General features: G+C 39.3%; 1 protein-coding gene across 1 annotated transcript in view; it reads right to left on the reverse strand.

Annotated features, from left to right (window-relative positions):
• LOC138754642 (microtubule-actin cross-linking factor 1-like) overlaps window positions 1-4,676 on the reverse strand; it is a 42,398-nt gene extending 37,722 nt beyond the window's left edge. The window contains exon 1 of the mRNA XM_069919191.1: window positions 4,309-4,676. Within this exon, the coding sequence (XP_069775292.1) occupies window positions 4,309-4,506 (198 nt within the window). The 5' untranslated portion in view covers window positions 4,507-4,676. The remainder of the gene's footprint in view (window positions 1-4,308) is intronic.
• Window positions 4,677-19,200: the final 14,524 nt, after the last annotated feature.

Consider the following 19,200-nt stretch of genomic DNA (forward strand, 5'->3'; position numbering starts at 1 on the left):
CTCAAACTAAAAAAACAAGCCATCATAGTCGTGTTTGATGTCACCAATTAACCATGACATATTTAGACCCATACATTTCACAGAGGGTCCCCACACATTAACAAAAAAGGTAGAATGATGGCGTAAATTGTAAGTTATCTTTTCCAATGGAGTACATGATTGCAATTCCATATACCATCTCTGAATACTTAATTCAATTTCATCTTTCCAGGTTATAGCTTTACATTTTATCGCTACTGCCAATGCCAACCGAATAAATGCAATTTGAAATTAATCCAATTTCATTTCCAAACTCCATTTTATTTAATATGTCCCAATAAAAATGCTAACGGCTCTAATTAAAGCTTAAATTTAAACAACCCCTGCAAAAATTCCAGAATTCCATTCCAAAAGGGTTTCACCTTCTCACATAACCATATTGAATGTAAAAAAGACCCTATCTCTTCCCCACATTGAAAACACATATCCAAAGAGATAAATCCATATCTCTTCAACTTCTCAGGAGTTAAGTGAAGTTGATGAATAAAATTATCATGAACAAATCTATATATTACGTTTACTGGCTTAGTCACACTGTCCTCACATATTGTCATCCAAACATCCTGAGAAATTGAAACCAACAAATCCTCCTTCCTCTTACTTCTCGCTTTATAAATTTCCGACTTAGACACCTTATTTTGTAATAAAGCATACATTTCTGTAATCAATCCCTTTTTCCCTCCTTCAATAATTAAACATTCAAATTTCATCCTTCTAGGTAATCTCAAACTGTGTCCAAAATTATCCAGTAACAGAGCATGGACCTGATCGTAAGTAAACAATGCATTTGAAGGAATTCCATATTTTTCCTTCAATCATTGATATGAAACAAAATTTCCAACTTCGTAACAATCTTTGACAAATATAATATCTTTCTTTTCCAAAATATTCAGGAATACATGATTTATTGAAAAAGAAAATAAAGCTTATTATAATACAAACGGGTTTTAGCCGAAATTTTACCCTCAGCACCAATAGCAACGTTGGTCCGATACCATAATTCCATCAAATGTTTTAACACTAGTAAAGGATAATTTTGGAAAAGTTGAGCATTCCATTTATAAATAAACTGTTTCATTCTTTGTTCATGAATCAAGCCATTTGGATTTTAGCCCAACGTAAAGATTGTTGTGATCCAACCATTCTATTAATAAACTTGAATTGTGCCGCTTCATAATAATTCTGAAAATGTGGTAATTATAAAACTCCATCAATTTTTGTACAGACACACTTGCCAATTTACCTTTCCATAATAAAGATCATCCCAGTACATGGAAATCCTTATAAAACTTTTTAGGAATCCAACATGGAATCGATTGACAAAAATACTGAATACGGGGGGAAACATTCATTTTAAAACACTGTCGTGCTGGACACAACCAAGAAAGTCTCAACCATCACATTGAAAGCCATTAATGACCTTTTTATTCAAATTCAGCGCGCGCCTTTTTAAGGGCAGCATGAGCTGCCTCTTTTTATCCAACCACTTAAATTTGACAATATCTCTACAGTTTGCATAATCCAATCTTGTCAAAGGCATCATTTCACTCTTATCCCAATTAACCTTATATCCTGGTAACACACCATACTGTTCCACGCATGTAACCTTCCTAACGACTGCGTAGGATTTGTTAAATATATCAAGTTCAGCGCGCGCCCTTTTAATGGCAGCATGAGGTCAGTCACCTCGTGCATTGTGACATCAAAATTGGTGCCCCAGGCGTGCGCTGGGCAGGCGACTTGAGGCAGGGAGAAAACTTTGACAGCACCATCTTCCCATGGCTGCTCCGCCATGCGGCGTTACACGCCATGAGAGACTGTGCCACCACAACACCCTGTTAAAGTTATTGGTAAATCTTTCCACCTATTTAAATCTAATTTAATTTTATGCAATAATTGCATATAATTCAACTCATATAAATGATTATAATTATCATCTTCATTTTTCCAAAATACTTAATTTTATCCAGCCACTTAAATTTGACAATATCTCTACAATATGCATAATCCAATCTTGTCAAAGGCATCATTTCACTCTTATCCCAATTAACTTTATATCCTGGTAACGCACCATACTGTTACAACCTTGCATGTAACCTTCCTAACGACTGCGTAGGATTTGTTAAATATATCAAAACATCATCGGCAAATAAATTCATTTTATACTCTTCTTCATTTGCCTTAATATCTTTAATATCGCCATCTTGTCTAATCATTTGCGCTAACCATTAAATAACCAAAGCAAATAAAGCTGGTGACAAAGGACACCCTGTCAAGTTGATCTAGATAATATAAAGCAAGAAGATACTTTTCCATTTGTCACCAGTCAAGCCAATGGATTTTTATATAAGGCCTTCATCCAACCAATAAAGAGTGGCCCAAATTTAAATTTTTCCAATACCTTAAACAAAGATCCCAATTCCACTCTGTCTACAAGGTAACCTTGATTAGAGAGAGGGGTTAGATTAGGTCTTTTTTAGATTTTATTTTTTGAGTTTTTTTCTTTTTCTTTCTATTCTTTTGTTTTGTACAATTTATTTCATAAATGGGTTAATCATATAGATTATATCTTATTACAATACAACTCCAATTATCTGAAAGGCCTGTGACTGACCGGCTGCTGCCGAGAGGCTGCACTCATGGATGATGGCAGGACAAGGGATTCTTCCAACCACATGCTGGGAGTCAGTGGTGCGGAGTTTGATGGGAAAGTTGGGGAGAAAAGTCAATGGGGGAAAGTAAAGAAGGAATAGAAAAAGAGAGGGGAGGGAGTTACCCGAAACAAGAACAATTGTTCTAATTTCACGTGCAATTAATTTTTTTTCAACCTGAGAAGTCAGTTTGTCTTTGAAAAATATTTCAGATAAATGAGGAATCCTGATTTGTTTCGGATATCCTCATTTATCTGATTTTATTTTTAAATTTTGGATAAATGAGGATTTCAGAGAATCTGATTTTGGATGATTGGAGTTGTAGTGTAATTGTTTTGAAGATTAACAAGTAATCCTCAATGTAGTTTCATGTAATTTGTTTTCTTCGTGTGTCCTCATATAAATGAATGAATTGTTACGTGGTTTTCAGATTTCTGTGTGCATGCTTATATGTTAAATTCAATAAAAACATTTTACAAAGAGCAAGTATGTGGTCTTGCAGGTAAAAAGCACAGTTAAAATTTAATGACTATTTTCAAATCCACTACAAAGCATTATCTTCATCATGTGAACCATGGCAGTCAACAGAACAAAAGTATCTGGAAAAAGCAAGGCAAACACATAACAGGATTGGCCCAATGAACATCGGTTCGAGGGTTGCTGAAGGCATTGCAACTGAACACATGGCACAGGGTCAATCCCCAGAGACATTCAGATTTCACACCTATGGACAATACACTCAAGGCTGAGGCCTTTGACTTGAATTTCATGAAAGGCAAACCACGGATTCTTGGTACACCTAGACGAAGAACACTCTTGATTTGGATTCATCCACAAAACCAGGACTCCCGTCTTTCATCTCATCTCATTCCAGGGCAGAAACCAAAGTAAGGGCACATTCTTCTGGGGGGTCATTGGTTAATATTTACTCTTAAATCACCACGCAGAAACTTAGAACATAGAACACCGCAGCACAGTACAGGCCCTTCAGCTCTTGACGTTGTGCCAACCCATATATTCCTTACTAAAAAAAGCACTAAACTCTCCCTACCCCGAAACAATAAAGAGAATTTTATTCCTGTTTTTGACAGCCAATTGTTCCCAGAAGAAATATTAAAAATAATTATACTTCAAATGTAACAACAGAAAATGTTGGAAATAGTCAGCAGGTTGGACACATACTGACTTGCTGGGAGTTTACAGCCTTTTCAGTTTTTATTGAAATATCCAGTAATTCCAGTTTTATCATTTCCACTTTCAACCTTGAGGTTCCTTTGGGCTGTGAATGTTTTTCATTTTAATTTACAAAAATAAGACTATCTGGACCCATTTATAAAGTAGGAATGTATAAATTCCAAGTAGGATTCACTTGTTGATGACCTTGTTTAAGTTTCAGAATAAATGAGGCACCCAATCTGTACATGCTTTGGGAAAAGACAAGACAAAGCATAAATGATTTACCAACACTGAATTGGAGATAATTAGCTGCGAAACACAAATCTCTCCTTATATGATGAGTGTCTGATGTTTACTTGAGTAATGAACCTTGGACACACAGTACAACTTATGTTCATCTCTACATTGTTTCTTAAAAGGTTTCACACGTGACCGAGAGTACCTGCTGCGTGTTTTCTTCCCTGCGGTCGACATTGAAGTCTGACGATTCCTCCGCAGCAACTCGGGAATGTAACCATCTGCCTCTGATCTTCTTGCAGCAGTTACACGTCATTCTTTTCCGAGGAGTGAGGGATCTCCTACTCTGCTCCTCTTCCCCAGCCACTCGTGACACTCGTAGACAGCCCAAGGCGTTGCCCATTCTCCTGCAAGTCACACGCCAGGTGTTTTCAGTGACGTATGATGTAGTAATTCAAATACGTCACCACCGTGAGCCTCACTTGCCCAAAGAGCCCTGGTATTCGGCAAAGACTGTGCCACGCACTCGCACCACGTGCAACCCTCACAATGAACACGACTGCAGTCTCAGCAACTGGGTTTGCTGGCTGCGTGATGTCACCAATGGGTTCATTGTTACACAATAATACAGAAAGACCAGTGAAACCATGGCAACCTCCTAATATTTACTCTCTCACTCTCATGTCACAATGAGACCCCAACTCCCCCCACATTCTCGGAATGAATGTACTCAAGCGGCAGTTAATATTTGAGCGTCTCCCGCCAACCATTGTTGTCGGGGCAACCAGGTGGACTCCTCTTGTCATTGCCCCTCCCTCCCAGGTAGTCTGCACCCACCTGGATCAGGTTAGGGTTAGGGGAAGTGATTGATACCCTCCTCTATAAGGGGGTATGATAAGACTTCAGTCTACTGTACATCACTGTTAAACCTTAACGCCACTGTAAACCTGGTGTCACAGGATCTGACACAGTTTATCGTACATTACTGTTAGACCTTCTCCTTGCTGTGAACCTAGTGTCACAGTCTCAGTCTATCGTACATCATCATTTAAGCTTCTCCCCCTGTGAACCTGGGGTCACTGTATCTATCTCAATTTACAGTAAATCACTGATAAACCTTCTCCCCAATGCGAACCTGGTGTCACAGTATCTGACATACTTTATTGTCCATTACTTTTCTCACTGCTGTGAACCATGTATCACAGTTTCTGCTTCAGTCTACCGTACACCATCATTAAATCTTCTCCCATCTGTGAACCTGGGGTCACAGTATCTGACACAGTTTATCATACATTACGGTTAAACCTTCTCTCCACTGTGAACTCAGTGTCACAGTATCTGCCACAGTCTACCGTACATCACCCTTAAACATTCTACCCAATGTGAACCTGCTGTCACAGTATCTGAAACAGGTTATCGTACATTATTGTTAAACCTTTTTCCTACTGTGAACCCATTGTCTTAGTATCTATCTCAGACTATCGTACATCACTGTTGAACAATCTACCCACTGTGAAGCTGGTGTCAGAGTATCTACCTCCATCTATTGTATCAGCCATGATCGTATTGAATGGCAGAGCAGGCTCGATGGGCCATTTTTGGCCTACTCCTGTTCTTACTTCCTTTGTTCCTATGTTCCTATGTACCATTAAACATTCTCCCAACAGTGAAACAAATGTCACTTTATCTGCCACAGTTTATTGTACAACACTGTTAAACATTCACCCCACTGTCAACCAGGTGTCACAGTATCTGCTTCCATCTTGCATTAAACCACTCCCTACTGTGAACTTGGTGTCACTTTATCTGCCACAGTTTACCGAACATCATTCTTTATCCTCCACCCGCTGTGTACCTAGTGTCACAGTATCTGCCTGAGTCTACCGTACACCATAGTTAAACCTTCTCCCAACTGTGACCCTGCGGTCACAGTATCTTCCACACTTTATTGTACATCACTGAAAAACCTTCTCCTCATTGTGAATCTGGTTTCACAGTTTCAGTCTCTGTCTCCCGTACATCACCATTAAACCACTCACCACTGTGAACCCGGTGTCAGTTTATCTGCCACAGCTTATTTTTCATCACCCTATAAACTTTTTCCCATTGTGAACCTGATGTGACGGTATGTGACTCAGACTTCCGTAAATCACCGTTGAACCTTCTACCCACTGTGTACCCGGAGTCACAGTATATGCTTCAGTCTACCGAACATCACCATTAAACCTTCTCTCAACTGTGAAACCGTTGTCACTGTATCTACCACCATTTATCCTTCAAACATTCTCCCCACTGTGAACCAGGTGTCACAGTATCTGACACAATTTATCGTACATTATCTTTCTCACTGCTGTGAACCCAGTGTCACAGTATCTGTCTCAGTCTCCTGTACACTATCATTTAACCTTCTCCCACTGTGCACCTGGTGTCACAGTATCTGCCTCAGTCTACCGTACATCATCATTAAACAGTCTCCCCGCCATGAACACGGTGTCACAGTATCTGCTTCAGTCTACCGTACATCACCGTTAAACCTTATCCCCACTGTGGACCTAGTGTCACAGTATCTATCTTAAATTACCATACATCACCGTTAAACCTTCTTCAGATTGTGAACCTTATGTCACAATATCTGACACAGTTTCTCGTACATTACTGTTAAACCTTCTCACTGCTGTGAACCTAGTGTCACAGTCTCAGTCTAACGTACATCATCGTTTAAGCATCTCCCCCTGTGAACCTGGTTTCACAGTATCTGCCTCAGTCAACCGTACATCACCGTTAAACTTTCTCGCCACTTTGAAGCAGGTGTCTGAGTATCTGCATACATCTAATGTACATCACCATCAAACATTCTCCCAATCGTGAAACCACTGTCAATTTGTCTGCCCCAGTTTTTTGTACAGCACTGTTATACATTCTCCCCACTGTGAACCCGGTGTTACAGAATCTGCCTCAGTTTCCCCTACATCACCAGTAAACCTTCTCCCCACTGTGAGGCCGGTGTTATTGTATCTGCCAACGTCTACCGTACATAACCGTTAAGCCTTCTCCCCACTGTCAACCTGGTGTCACAGTACTGCCCCAGTCTAGCGTACATCGCTGTTAAACGACCTTCTCACTACTGTGACCTCGGTGTCACAATATCTGCCAAAGTCACCGTACAGCACGTTAAACATTCTTCCCAATGTGAACCATATGTCACTGTTTCTGCCACCATTTATCGTACATCACCGTTAAACCTTCTCCCCACTGTGAACACGGTGTAACAGTATCTGCCCCAATCTACTGTACATCACTTAAACTTATCCCCACTGTCCAACTGGTCTCACTGTATCTATTTCAATTTAACGTACATCACCGTTAAACCTTCTCCCCACTGTGGACCTGGTGTCACAGTATCTGACATAGTTTATCTTACATCATTGTTAAACCTTCTCATTGCTCTGAACCCAGTGACACAGTTTCTGTCTCAGTGCACGGTACATCACCATCAAGGTTTCTCCCCACTGTGAAACTGATGTGATTCTATCTGCCTCAGACTCCCATACATCACCATTAAACCTTCTCACCACTGTCAACCTGGTGTCACAGTATCTTTCACAGTTGATCGTACATCACTGATAAACCTTCTCCCTATTGTGAACCCGGTCTCAAAGAATCTGAATCAGTCTTAAACATCAGCATTAATCCTCTCTCCACTGTGAATCTGGTGTCACTTTATCTGCCACAGTTTATCGGACATCACTTTTAAAACTTCTCACTACTGTAAACCCAGTCACAGAATCTGCCTCAGTCTACCATACATCACAGTTAAACCTTCTCCCCAATGTGAACCATTTGTCACTGTTTCTGCCACAGTTTATCATACATCACTGTTGAGCCTTATCCCCACTGTGCACTTCGTGTCACTGTATCTGACATAGTTTATCATCCATTAATTTTCTCACTGCTGTGAACCATGTGTCACAGTATCTGGCTCAGTCTACCATTCACCATTGTTAAACCTTCTCCCCAAAGTGAACCATTTGTCAGTGTTTCTGCCACAGTTTATCGTACATCACAGTTAAAACTTCTCCCATCTGTGAACACCGTGTCACAGTGTCTGCCTCAATCTACCGTACATCACTGTTAAGCCTTCTACCCACTGTAAACCCTGTTTAATTGTTTATGGCAGAGTTTATTTTGTATCACTGATAAACCTTCACCCCACTGTGAACACGGTTTCACAGTATCTGACACAGTTTATCGTTCATCACTGATAAAGGGAATTATGATGGTATGAGACGGGAGTAGAGTAAGATTGATTGGGTGATGTTTATGGGGTGGGGGGGGGTTGATGGTGGATAGACAACAGAAAGCATTCAAAGATCTCATGGAAGAATTCCAGAAATCGTTTATACCGGTTTGGCATAAAAATAAACCAAAAAAGGTGACTCAACCGTGGATAACAAGTGAAATTAGAGACAGCATTAGGTCCAAAGGGAGAGCACATGTATTGGCCAAAAAAAGTACCAAATCCGAAGACTGGGAACAGTTCAAGATGCAGCAAAGGAGGACAAAGGGATTAATCAAGAGGGCAAAAATAAATTATGAAAGTAAGCTTGCGGCAAACATAAAAACCGACTGCAAAATCTTTTATAAATATGTCAAGAGGAAAAGATTAATGAAATCCAGAGTAGGTCCTTTGCAGTCAGAATCTTGGGAATATATAATGGGGAATAAGGAAATGGCAGACCAATTAAATTCTTACTTTAGTTCTGATTTCACAAGAGAAGAAACAAATAACCTCCCAAGTAAATTGGGAAACATAAAGACTAATGTCAGGGAGGAGCTGAAAGAAATCAGTATCTCTAAGGACATGGTCTTGTGGAAATTGAAGGGGTTGAAGGCCGATAAATCCCAAGGGCCTGATAATCTACATCCCAGGGTACTTAAAGAAGTGGGCATTCAGATAGCAGATGCTTTAAAAATTATTTTCCAGAACTCGACAGACTCAGGATCAGTACCCATGAATTGGAGGGTAGCTAATGTTACCCCACTATTTAAAAAGGGGGGTAGAGAAAAAGTGGGGAATTATAGGCCGGTGAGCCTTACATCAGTAGTGGGCAAAATGATGGAATCCATTATTTAGGATGTTTCTCTTTGGCTTGGCTTCGTGGATGAATATTTATGGAGTGGTAATATCCACGCCAGCTGCAGGCTCGTTTGTGGCTGACAAGTCCGATTCGGGACAGGCAGACACGGTTGCAGCGGTTGCAAGGGAAAATTGGTTGGTTGGGGTTGGGTGTTGGGTTTTTCCTCCTTTGTCTTTTGTCAGTGAGGTGGGCTCTGCGGTCGTCTTCAAAGGAGGTTGCTGCCCGCCGAACTGTGGGGCGCCAAGATGCACGGTTGGAGGCGATATCAATCCACTGGCGGTGGTCAATGTGGCAGACACCAAGAGATTTCTTTAGGAAGTCCTGGTACCTCTTCTTTGGTGCACCTCTGTCTCGGTGGCCAGTGGAGAGCTCACCAGAGAACACGATCTTGGGAAGGCGATGGCCCTCCATTCTGGAGACGTGACCTACCCAGCGCAGTTGGATCTTCAACAGTGTGGATTCGACGCTGTCAGCCTCTGCCATCTCGAGTACTTCGATGTTGGTGATGAAGTCGCTCCAATGAATGTTGAGGATGGAGTGGAGACAACGCTGGTGGAAGCATTCTAGGAGCCGTAGGTGATGCCGGTATAGGACCCATGATTTGGAGCCGAACAGGAGTGTGGGTATGACAACGGCTCTGTATACGCTAATCTTTGTGAGGTTTTTCAATTGGTTGTTTTTGTGTAGTCTTCCAAAGGCGCTATTTGCCTTGGCGAGTCTGTTGTCTATCTCATTGTCGATCCTTGCATCCGATGAAATGGTGCAGCCGAGATAGGTAAACTGGTTGAGTAGCAGAGCATATGACTAGCAGAGAAGGGATAGGACAGAGTCAACATGGATTTACAAAGGGTAAATTGTGCTTGACAAATCTATTGGAATTCTTTGAGATGGTAACAGGAAAAATAGATGGGGGAGAGCCAGTGGATGTGGTGTAGCTGGATTTCCAAAAGGCCTTCGATAAGGTTACACAGAAATGACTGGCATGCAAAATCAAGGCTCATGGGATTGGGGGCAAGTTATTGATGTGGATTAAGAACTGGCTGGCAGATAAAAGACAGAGAGTTGGGATAAACCGCTCATTTTCTGAGTGGCAGGCGGTAACCAGTGGGGTGCCACAGGGATCTGTACTGGGACCCCAGCTGCTCACAATTTACATTAATGATCTAGATGACGGGGAAGTCACGTGATGGAGTAGTGACCGGTAAGAAAATACTAGCCCTCTCCAAAAATGTTTTAAAAAAAGGTAAGGAAAAGCAAAGTCACAAACACAGAAACCATAACAAATTAAAAATAAAAGTGTGGAGAAAATGGCAGCAAAGAAAGAAAAACCAAAAACAACAGGAAGAAAAGAAGAAGGAAAGACATCAGAAGAAAAGATGGCTCACGGAGCCAAACAAAAGTGCGCAACCGCGCATGCACAAGGATAGAACGACAGCAAGACTCTCAACAGGAAAACAGAGAAAATAGAAAATAACGGGAACAAGAAGGAAGAGAATAAAGAAAGGAAATCAGAAAAACAGCAAATGACCAACCCAGAGGAAGAAGACCAACACCAAGACACCTTTAATAAAAATAATAAAACAAAAATACCCAACAAAATAAAATAAACAACCCAACAAGAAAATCAGGTAAAGGACACAGATCCTGGAGTGGACTCAGAAGAAGAGGAGGGAGAACATCAAACTCTACACAAAGAAATGGAAGATGAAGGGAAGCGAAAGTACATGGATAAAAAAAATTCAAAAATATATAGAAACGTTAAAAGAAAGGCTGACACAAGAATTCAGTGAAATAAAAAGAAGAATAAAAGGTACAGAAGAAAAAGTGAATAGATTAGAGATGGTCATGACAGATATAGGAAAAAGAGTAGACAAGGTGGAAGAATGAGAAACAGCCAGAGAAATGGAGGTAGATGACTTAAAAAAGAAATTAGAAGAATCTGATAAAAATGTTAAAGAAACACAGGAGCTGTTAGCTCAGATGATGGAGATAATGGAAAACTCTAATAGGAGAAACAATATAAAGATAGTGGGCTTTAAGGAAGATGAAGAAAGCAAAAATATGAAAGAATTTATAAAAGAATGGATCCCCAGGGTCCTAGCAATGCCAGTATTACAGGAAGGAATGGAAAGAGAAAGGGCACACAGAACATTAGCCCCTAAACCACAGCCACAACAAAAACCAAGATCCATTCTAGTAAAATTCCTAAGATATATGACAAGAGAAAATGTATTGGAGAAGGCAATGAAAAAAATAAGAGAAGACGAAAAACCACTGGAATACAAAGGTCAAAAATTTTCTTTCTACCCAGACATAAGTTTGAACTCCTGAAGAAGAGGAAGGAGTTTAACGCAGCAAAATCGACCCTATGGAAAAAAGGTTATAAATTTATGTTAAAATATCCAGCGGTGCTTAAAATAGTTATGCTGGGGCAGCAAAGCAAACTGTTCTCGGATCCAGAAAAAGCACGAAAATTTGCAGAACACTTACAACACAGACAGAGAGATGAAGAGATGTAACAAGAACAAAAATGACAACAAACTATATATAAAGAAGAATAAAGTATAAGTAAGAACTAAGAAGGAAGAGAAAGGGAAGAAAGAATATAAGGAGGGAATTAAGAGCTTTGATATATGTGAAGATTAAAATCTTTTCGGGGGTGCTGGGTGGGGAAGAATAACAGTCACTGCGAAATCAGTTGACGTTTGCGGGCGGGTTCGCAATCCAAATGGAGAGGGGAGATGTGGTTGCCCGACAAGGGCCAGGTGCAACTCAGATAGGGGAGGGACTATTGGGGTTAAAGAAATTTTAGATATGAAAATAATGGAAATATTTTATGTTTCAGAAATGTTGTCTTACAATGTGTTCAAAAAAATAAAACAGAAATGGAAAAGAAAGGAAGGTGGTGATGAGGAAACTGAAAGGAAAGATAAACAAAGTATGAAATGGCCATGTTGAACTATATGACTTTAAATATTAATGGAATACATAACCAAATCAAAAGGAAGAAGCTGTTAAATTTACTGAAGAAAGAAAAAAATTGACATAGCATTTGTGCAAGAAACACATCTAACTGAAGTGGATCACAAGAAATTAAAGAGAGATTGGATAGGACATGTAACAGCAGCATCATATAATTCAAAAGCCTTAGGAGTAGCTATATTAATCAATAAAAATGTACCAATCAAAATAGAGGAGGAAATAATAGATCCATCAGGGAGGTATGTAATGATAAAATGTCAGATATATTCAGTATTTTGGAATTTACTGAATCTATATGCACCTAATGAAGAAAATAAAAAATTTATGCAAGGTTTCTTTTTGAAGATCACAGATACGCAAGGGAATATACTAATAGGAAGGGATTTTAACCTTAATTTGGACTCAAACATGGATAAAACTGGAAAACAGACTAACAGAAAGAACAAAGTAACCAAATTTATAATTATATTGATGCAGGAAACGCAACTTTTGGATATATGGAGGAAACTACACCCAAAGGAGAAAGAATACTCATATTATTCGGGTAGACATAAAACATACTCAAGGATAGACCTATTCCTGTTATCAGCCCACATTCAAGGAAGAGTTAAGAAAACAGAATATAAAGCTAGATTGTGATCGGCTCACTCACCCTCGTTATTGGCAATAGAGATGGAGGACATCCCACCGAGAATGTATAAATGGAGATTAGACTCCATGCGACATAAAAGACAGGATTTTAGAGAATTCATTGAATGACAAATTAAAATGTACTTTGAAATAAATACGGAATCAGTGAAAGATAAGTTTATACTATGTGATGCAATGAAAGCATTCATCAGAGGGCAAATAATAAGTTATGTAACTAAGATGAAGAAGGACTACAATCACGAAATAGAACAGTTGAAAAGGGAAATAACAAATACAGAAAAAGAATTAGTAATAAAGGAAGATACAACTAAAAGAAGAGAATTGACAGACAAAAAAATAAAATATGAAACACTACAAACATATAAGGTGGAGAAGAACATAATGAAGACAAAACAGAAGTATTATGAGCTAGGAGAATAAAACACACAAAATACTAGCGTGGCAGCTTAAGACAGAACAAACTAAAAGAAAGGTATTGTCAACAAGAAAAAAGGACAAACAATTACGTATAACCAAACGAAGATCAATAAAAACTTCAGGGAATTCTACGAACAACTATATCAAACTGAAAACGAAGGGAAAGAAGACAAAATAGATGAATTTCTAACTAAAATTGAACTATCGAAATTGCAAACAGAGTAGCAAAATAAATTAATTAAACCATTTGAAATAGAAGAAATACAGGAGATATTAAAAAAAACTACCGAACAATAAAACATCGGGAGAGGATGGACTTCCAATAGAATTCTTTAAAACATTTAAAGACTTATTAATTCCTCCTCTCCTGGAAGTAATGAACCAGATTGAGAAAACACAAAACATACCAGATTCATGCAAAACAGCAATAATTACAGTAATACCAAAGACGGGGAAAGATCCACTTGCACCAGCATCGTATAGACCAATATCTCTACTTAACACAGATTATAAGATAATAGCCAAACTATTAGCAAACAGATTGTCTGACTGTGTACCAAAAATAGAAAAACTAGATCAAATTGGATTTATTAAAAAAAGATGAATTTACAATATCTCTAAATTCATTAACTTAATCCATGCAATACAAGGAAACAAAACTCCAACAGTGGCGGTTGCTTTAGACGCAGAGAAAGCCTTTGACAAAGTAGAATGGAATTATTAATTCAAAGTACAACAAAATTTCAACCTACCAGAAAAATATATTAATTGGATTAAAGCATTATATAAGGGACCATTGGCGAAAGTGACAGTAAATGGATATATATCAAATCAATTTAAATTAAGCAGATCAACAAGGCAGGGATGTCCACTATCTCCCTCACTGTTCGCGTCAGCTATAGAACCACTAGCAGAACTGATAAGAACAGAAAATAAAATAAGAGGGATAAAAATAAAAGAGAAAGAATATAAAATCAGTCTATTTGCAGATGATGTTATAATATACTTAACAGAACCAGAAATATCAATAAAAGAATTGCATGAGAAATTGAAGGAATATGGAGAAGTATCGGGGTACAAGTTCAACGCAAATAAAAGTGAAGCAATGCCAATGAATAATGCGGATTTCACAAAATTTAAGAAAGAATCACCATTAAGATGGCAAACACAAGCAATTCGATACCTAGGTATACAACTAAATAATAAACTTGGCCATCTATACAAACTAAATTATCATACATTAATGAAAAAATTACAAGACGACTTAGAGCACTGGAAAGACTTACCACTAACACTGATAGGAAGGATAAACTGTATTAAAATGAAGATCTTCCCAAGGATACAATACCTATTTCAATCAGTACTAATTCACCTAACAGAGAAATTCTTCAAGGAGCTAAAGAAAATAATAAGGAAATTCTTATGGAAATGGGGGAAACCGAGGATTACACTAGATAAATTGACAGAATGGTACAAACAAGGAGGCTTACAACTACCAAACTTTAAGAATTATTATAGATATTATTAAGATACCTATCAGCTTTTGAACAAAGAAGGGAAAAACCAGTTTGGACCAGATTAGAACTAGATAAAATAAGGGAGAAGATACTTGAACATATACTATATGAGTGGGATGAAAAATTGGTGCAACATAGGAATTCACCAGTATTGCACCATCTGCTCAATATTTGGAAGAAGATTCACGTAGAAAGGAATAAAATAAATTACCAATTACCAAAATTAATATTGACACAAAATCAACTAATCCCTTTCACAAGAGATAACCTTTCCTTCAGAGAAGGGGAGAGAAAAGGGATCAAAAGAATAGAAAATTGTTTTTTGAGAAATAAATTATTATCTTTTGAACAAATGAAGGACAAATATAATATAATTCATGATACAATGTTTGCATACCACCAACTGAAAACCTACTTGAAGGACAAATTGGGAAACAGTCTGAGGTTACCAGAAGGAAGCAATTTTGAATATGTGATTACAGACACAATGATAACTAAAAGATTTATAAAAAACCTGTACATCAAACTGCAAGAAAAGGAGAACAAGGAAACAAGCTGTAATCCTAAACAAAAATGGGAACAAGATCAAAACATAAAGATAAAGGGTGAAACATGGGAAAAGCTATGCACCAGAACTATGAGAAATACAATAAACATGAGGTTACGTGTGATACAATATAATTGGTTACACAGGCTATACTTCACACCCCAAAAGTTAAATAAATGGGACCCATTTATTTTCACTGTAAAAAAAGGAAATGGGAACAACAATACATGCAATTTGGGCATGTGAGAAAGTGAAAAATTTGGGAAGATCTAAACCAGATATGAAATAAAATCACAAAAAGCAATATACCAAAATACCCAAAGATCTTCCTTCTAAGTAGTATAAGAAATAAAGTATTTGGACTCGATTTGGATGGAGCACAAAATAGATTTATTATGATAGCCCTAGCTGTAGCACAAAAATGTATTAAGTCAGCCTGGAAATTAGAAGACAACTCGAGAATACAACAATGGTACCTAGAAATAAATAAATGTACTCCATTAGAAAAAATAACATAAAATTTAAGAAATAACATCACAATATTCGAACAAATATGGGAAGCATACATGAAACACAATAGAGAAATCCTACCACGGACCTCCACCACCTAAAATGACAGAAGAAGAAGACAACGTTATGAACTGACCCAGTATGTAAAAGTAAAAGATACAAATTTCTTGTTTATTTTTATTTCGTGACGACATAGTTTAATGGGTTTAATGTAACATATAGATTGAACTTTGAATAAATGGGGAGGGTGAGGGAGGGAAGGGAGGGGGGGGAAGGGAGAAAATGACACTATATATTCAAGAGAAAAATGTCGGTATGTATTTTGGTCAGTGTGGTTCATAGTGTGAAACATTTAGAAAAATTTAAAAATGATCTAGATGAGGAGATTGGATGTAATATCTCCAAATTTGCAGATGACACTAAGCTAGGAGGGGTTGTGTGCACTGAAGAGGGGGTCAGGAAGCTCCAGTGTGATTTGGATAAATTGGGGACCTGGGCAGATACATGGCAAATGCACTACAATGTGGATAAATGTGAGATTATCCACTTTGGTAATACAAACCGGAGGGCAGATTACTATTTGAATGGCAATAGATTGGGAGATGGGGAAATGCAGAGAGACCTAGGGATTCTTGTGCACCAGTCACTGAAGGCGAGCATGCAGGAACAGCAGGTGGTTTAAAAGGCAAATGGTATGTTGGCCTTCATATCAAGAGGATTTTAGTATAGGAATAAGGATACAGTTGTCCAGAGCCCTGGTGAGACCACATCTGAAGTATTGTGTGCAGTTTTGGTCACCTTATCAGAGGAAGGATGTTCTTGCAATGGAGGGAGTGCAAAGGCGATTCACCAGGCTGATACCTGGAATGGCAGAAATAACTTATGAGGAAAGATTGCGCAAATTGGGATTGTACTCGCTGGAGTTTTGAAGATTGAGAGGGAATCTCATAGAGACATATAAAATTCTGGCAGGACTAGACAGAATGGATGCGGAAGGGATGTTGCCGATGATGGGGGAGTCCAGAACCCGGGGCCATGGTTCGAGGATAATAGGCAAACCATTTAGAACCTAAATGAGGAGGAATTTCTTTACCCAGAGGTTCGCAAATCTGTGGAATTCATTGCCATAGAGAGCAGTAGAGGCAGCTTCATTGAAAATATTTAAGAGGGAATTAGATATATTTCTTCAGTATAAGAGAATTAGGGGTTACAGAGAGAAGGTGGGGACAGGGTACAAATTTAAGATCAGCCATGATCTCATTGAATGGTGGAGCAGGCTCGAAGGGCCGAATTACCTACTCCTGCTCCTATCTTCTATGTTTCTATGATTTTAATGTAGCTGTAGGAGAGGAGTTGGGTGACGAAGGGTTAATGAGCAATTTAAACATGCTGGAGGGGTCCTGATTGATGTCCCACTGTCTCTTACCTGATCAATCATAACCCCCAAACCCCTCTTCACACTGTGCAGAGGCCTCGGGTCATGTTGCCTCTACTAGGTGTCATCACCTCTTCCTGTACCCACACTGCTGAGGGGAACACTAGCACCCTGGTTGATTTCACTGGCTGTGAATATTTTAAACATATCTGCCAGGGCCCCTGTTATTTGTACAGGAGCCTCCCTCAAGATCCAAGGCAATATCTTTTCAGGCCCTGATGATTTGTCCACCATGCCCTCCATCACTTCCACAACTTCCTGTTCCCTGAACTCAACAGCCTCACCTTTACCATAGATATCAATTCACTATCCAGCTTCATCCCCCACACCAGAGGCCCCAAATCCCTTTGTTACTTTTTCGACAACAGACCCAACCAGTCCCCCTCCACCACCACCCCCCTCTGTGTGGCAGAACTCAGAACTTGACCTCACCCTCAACAACTTCTCCTTTCATTCATCCCTCTTTCTCCAAGTCGAAGGGGTAGCCATGAGCATCAGCATGAGCCCCAACTATGCCTGCCTTTTGTTGGACACGTGGACAGAGAAAGGTTTTGCAGAAATGTAATGACACCATACAAAAAGTATTCCACTCAATCCTGCCAAAACTAGGGCAGCACATTTGATGTGGTGCTTAGAATAACGCCTTGACAGCGCCAGTGATCAGTAGCAGAGCAGGGTTCAAGCCTGTCCTGTCTGTCAGGAGCTTGTATGTTCTCCCTGTATCTATATGGGTTTTCTTCAGGGGCTATTCAAAACATACCATAGGTTAATGGGCTGTAAATTGGGCGGAACAGTCTCGTGTTTAAATTTAATTCTTTTTCATGATGTAGGGCTCAGGCCCGAAACGTCGGCGATATATCTTTGTCTCCTGTGGATGCTGAAAAGACCAGTGAGTTCCTACAGCATTTTGCTCTTGACTACAATCACAGTATCTTCAGTCGATCGAGGATCACGTCATTCTTTTTTGCCAAGGACCTTGTGGATAAAATTTTTTCTGAAAGTAGCAAAACTTCACCTCTTCAAAAGCAAAGCACTTCTTACAAGGTTGAGCACAAAGGTTAGCTTAACTTTTCTGGAAACTAATGAACAATACAGACCTTCTTCAATAAAAGCGACCAGAAGGAAGCATATATATTCAGTAGCCAGGAGGTGCTTTTGTTCAGCACCTCAGCTCTTCCGCTGCAACAGGGTTGATCTCCCAATGGCCACGCATTTCAATGCCCTATCCCATTCCCTTGCTTACATGGCTGTCCGTGGACTCAAGCACATTTCGATTCTGATGAAAACAACTCATTAAATCAGTAAAATTTCAACCACAGCAACTGCTGGAATATAAGTTATAGAAAACTGCTCGTAAAACAGGTCTAAAAGCAGAGAAACCAAGAACTGGAAAAGTAAGAAAACCAGTATATTTGAATTGACAGGTTGGAGAAAACACAGAATAAGTGTTGGGAATTTTGCAAAGAAAGAAAGTCCTGGGCAAATAATGTAAGAAACAGCCAAGTGGAACTACAAGATGCCCCTGTTATTCAGTTGCCCCAGGTGGCACATCATAGTGACCTGGTCTCAAGATGTGCATCTGTATGTTGTGGTAAAAACCACCGTTAAGCTGGAGGAGCTCAGCCCGGCTTTTCAGTGTCCATAGGAGATCAAGATATATTCCCATCATTTCAATGCTGAGCCCTTCTTCAAGGAATGAGCCAGAAACAGGAACTCTCAGAAAAAGCACTTTTAGGTGGTCAAATGCCTTGCCTGTAAAGCTGCATTTTATGGCAATATGGGCTGTCGGGTGGCCACCTGAATGCGCAGGATGCGTCTGCCAAGTGAACTTGGTAACCCTCCTCCGAGAGGAATAATCAGCGCAGCACAGAGATGCTGTGGTGCTGGGTGGAGGTGTTTG

This window comes from Narcine bancroftii, chromosome 2 (genome assembly GCF_036971445.1).
Source record: "Narcine bancroftii isolate sNarBan1 chromosome 2, sNarBan1.hap1, whole genome shotgun sequence".
NCBI lineage: Eukaryota > Metazoa > Chordata > Chondrichthyes > Torpediniformes > Narcinidae > Narcine > Narcine bancroftii.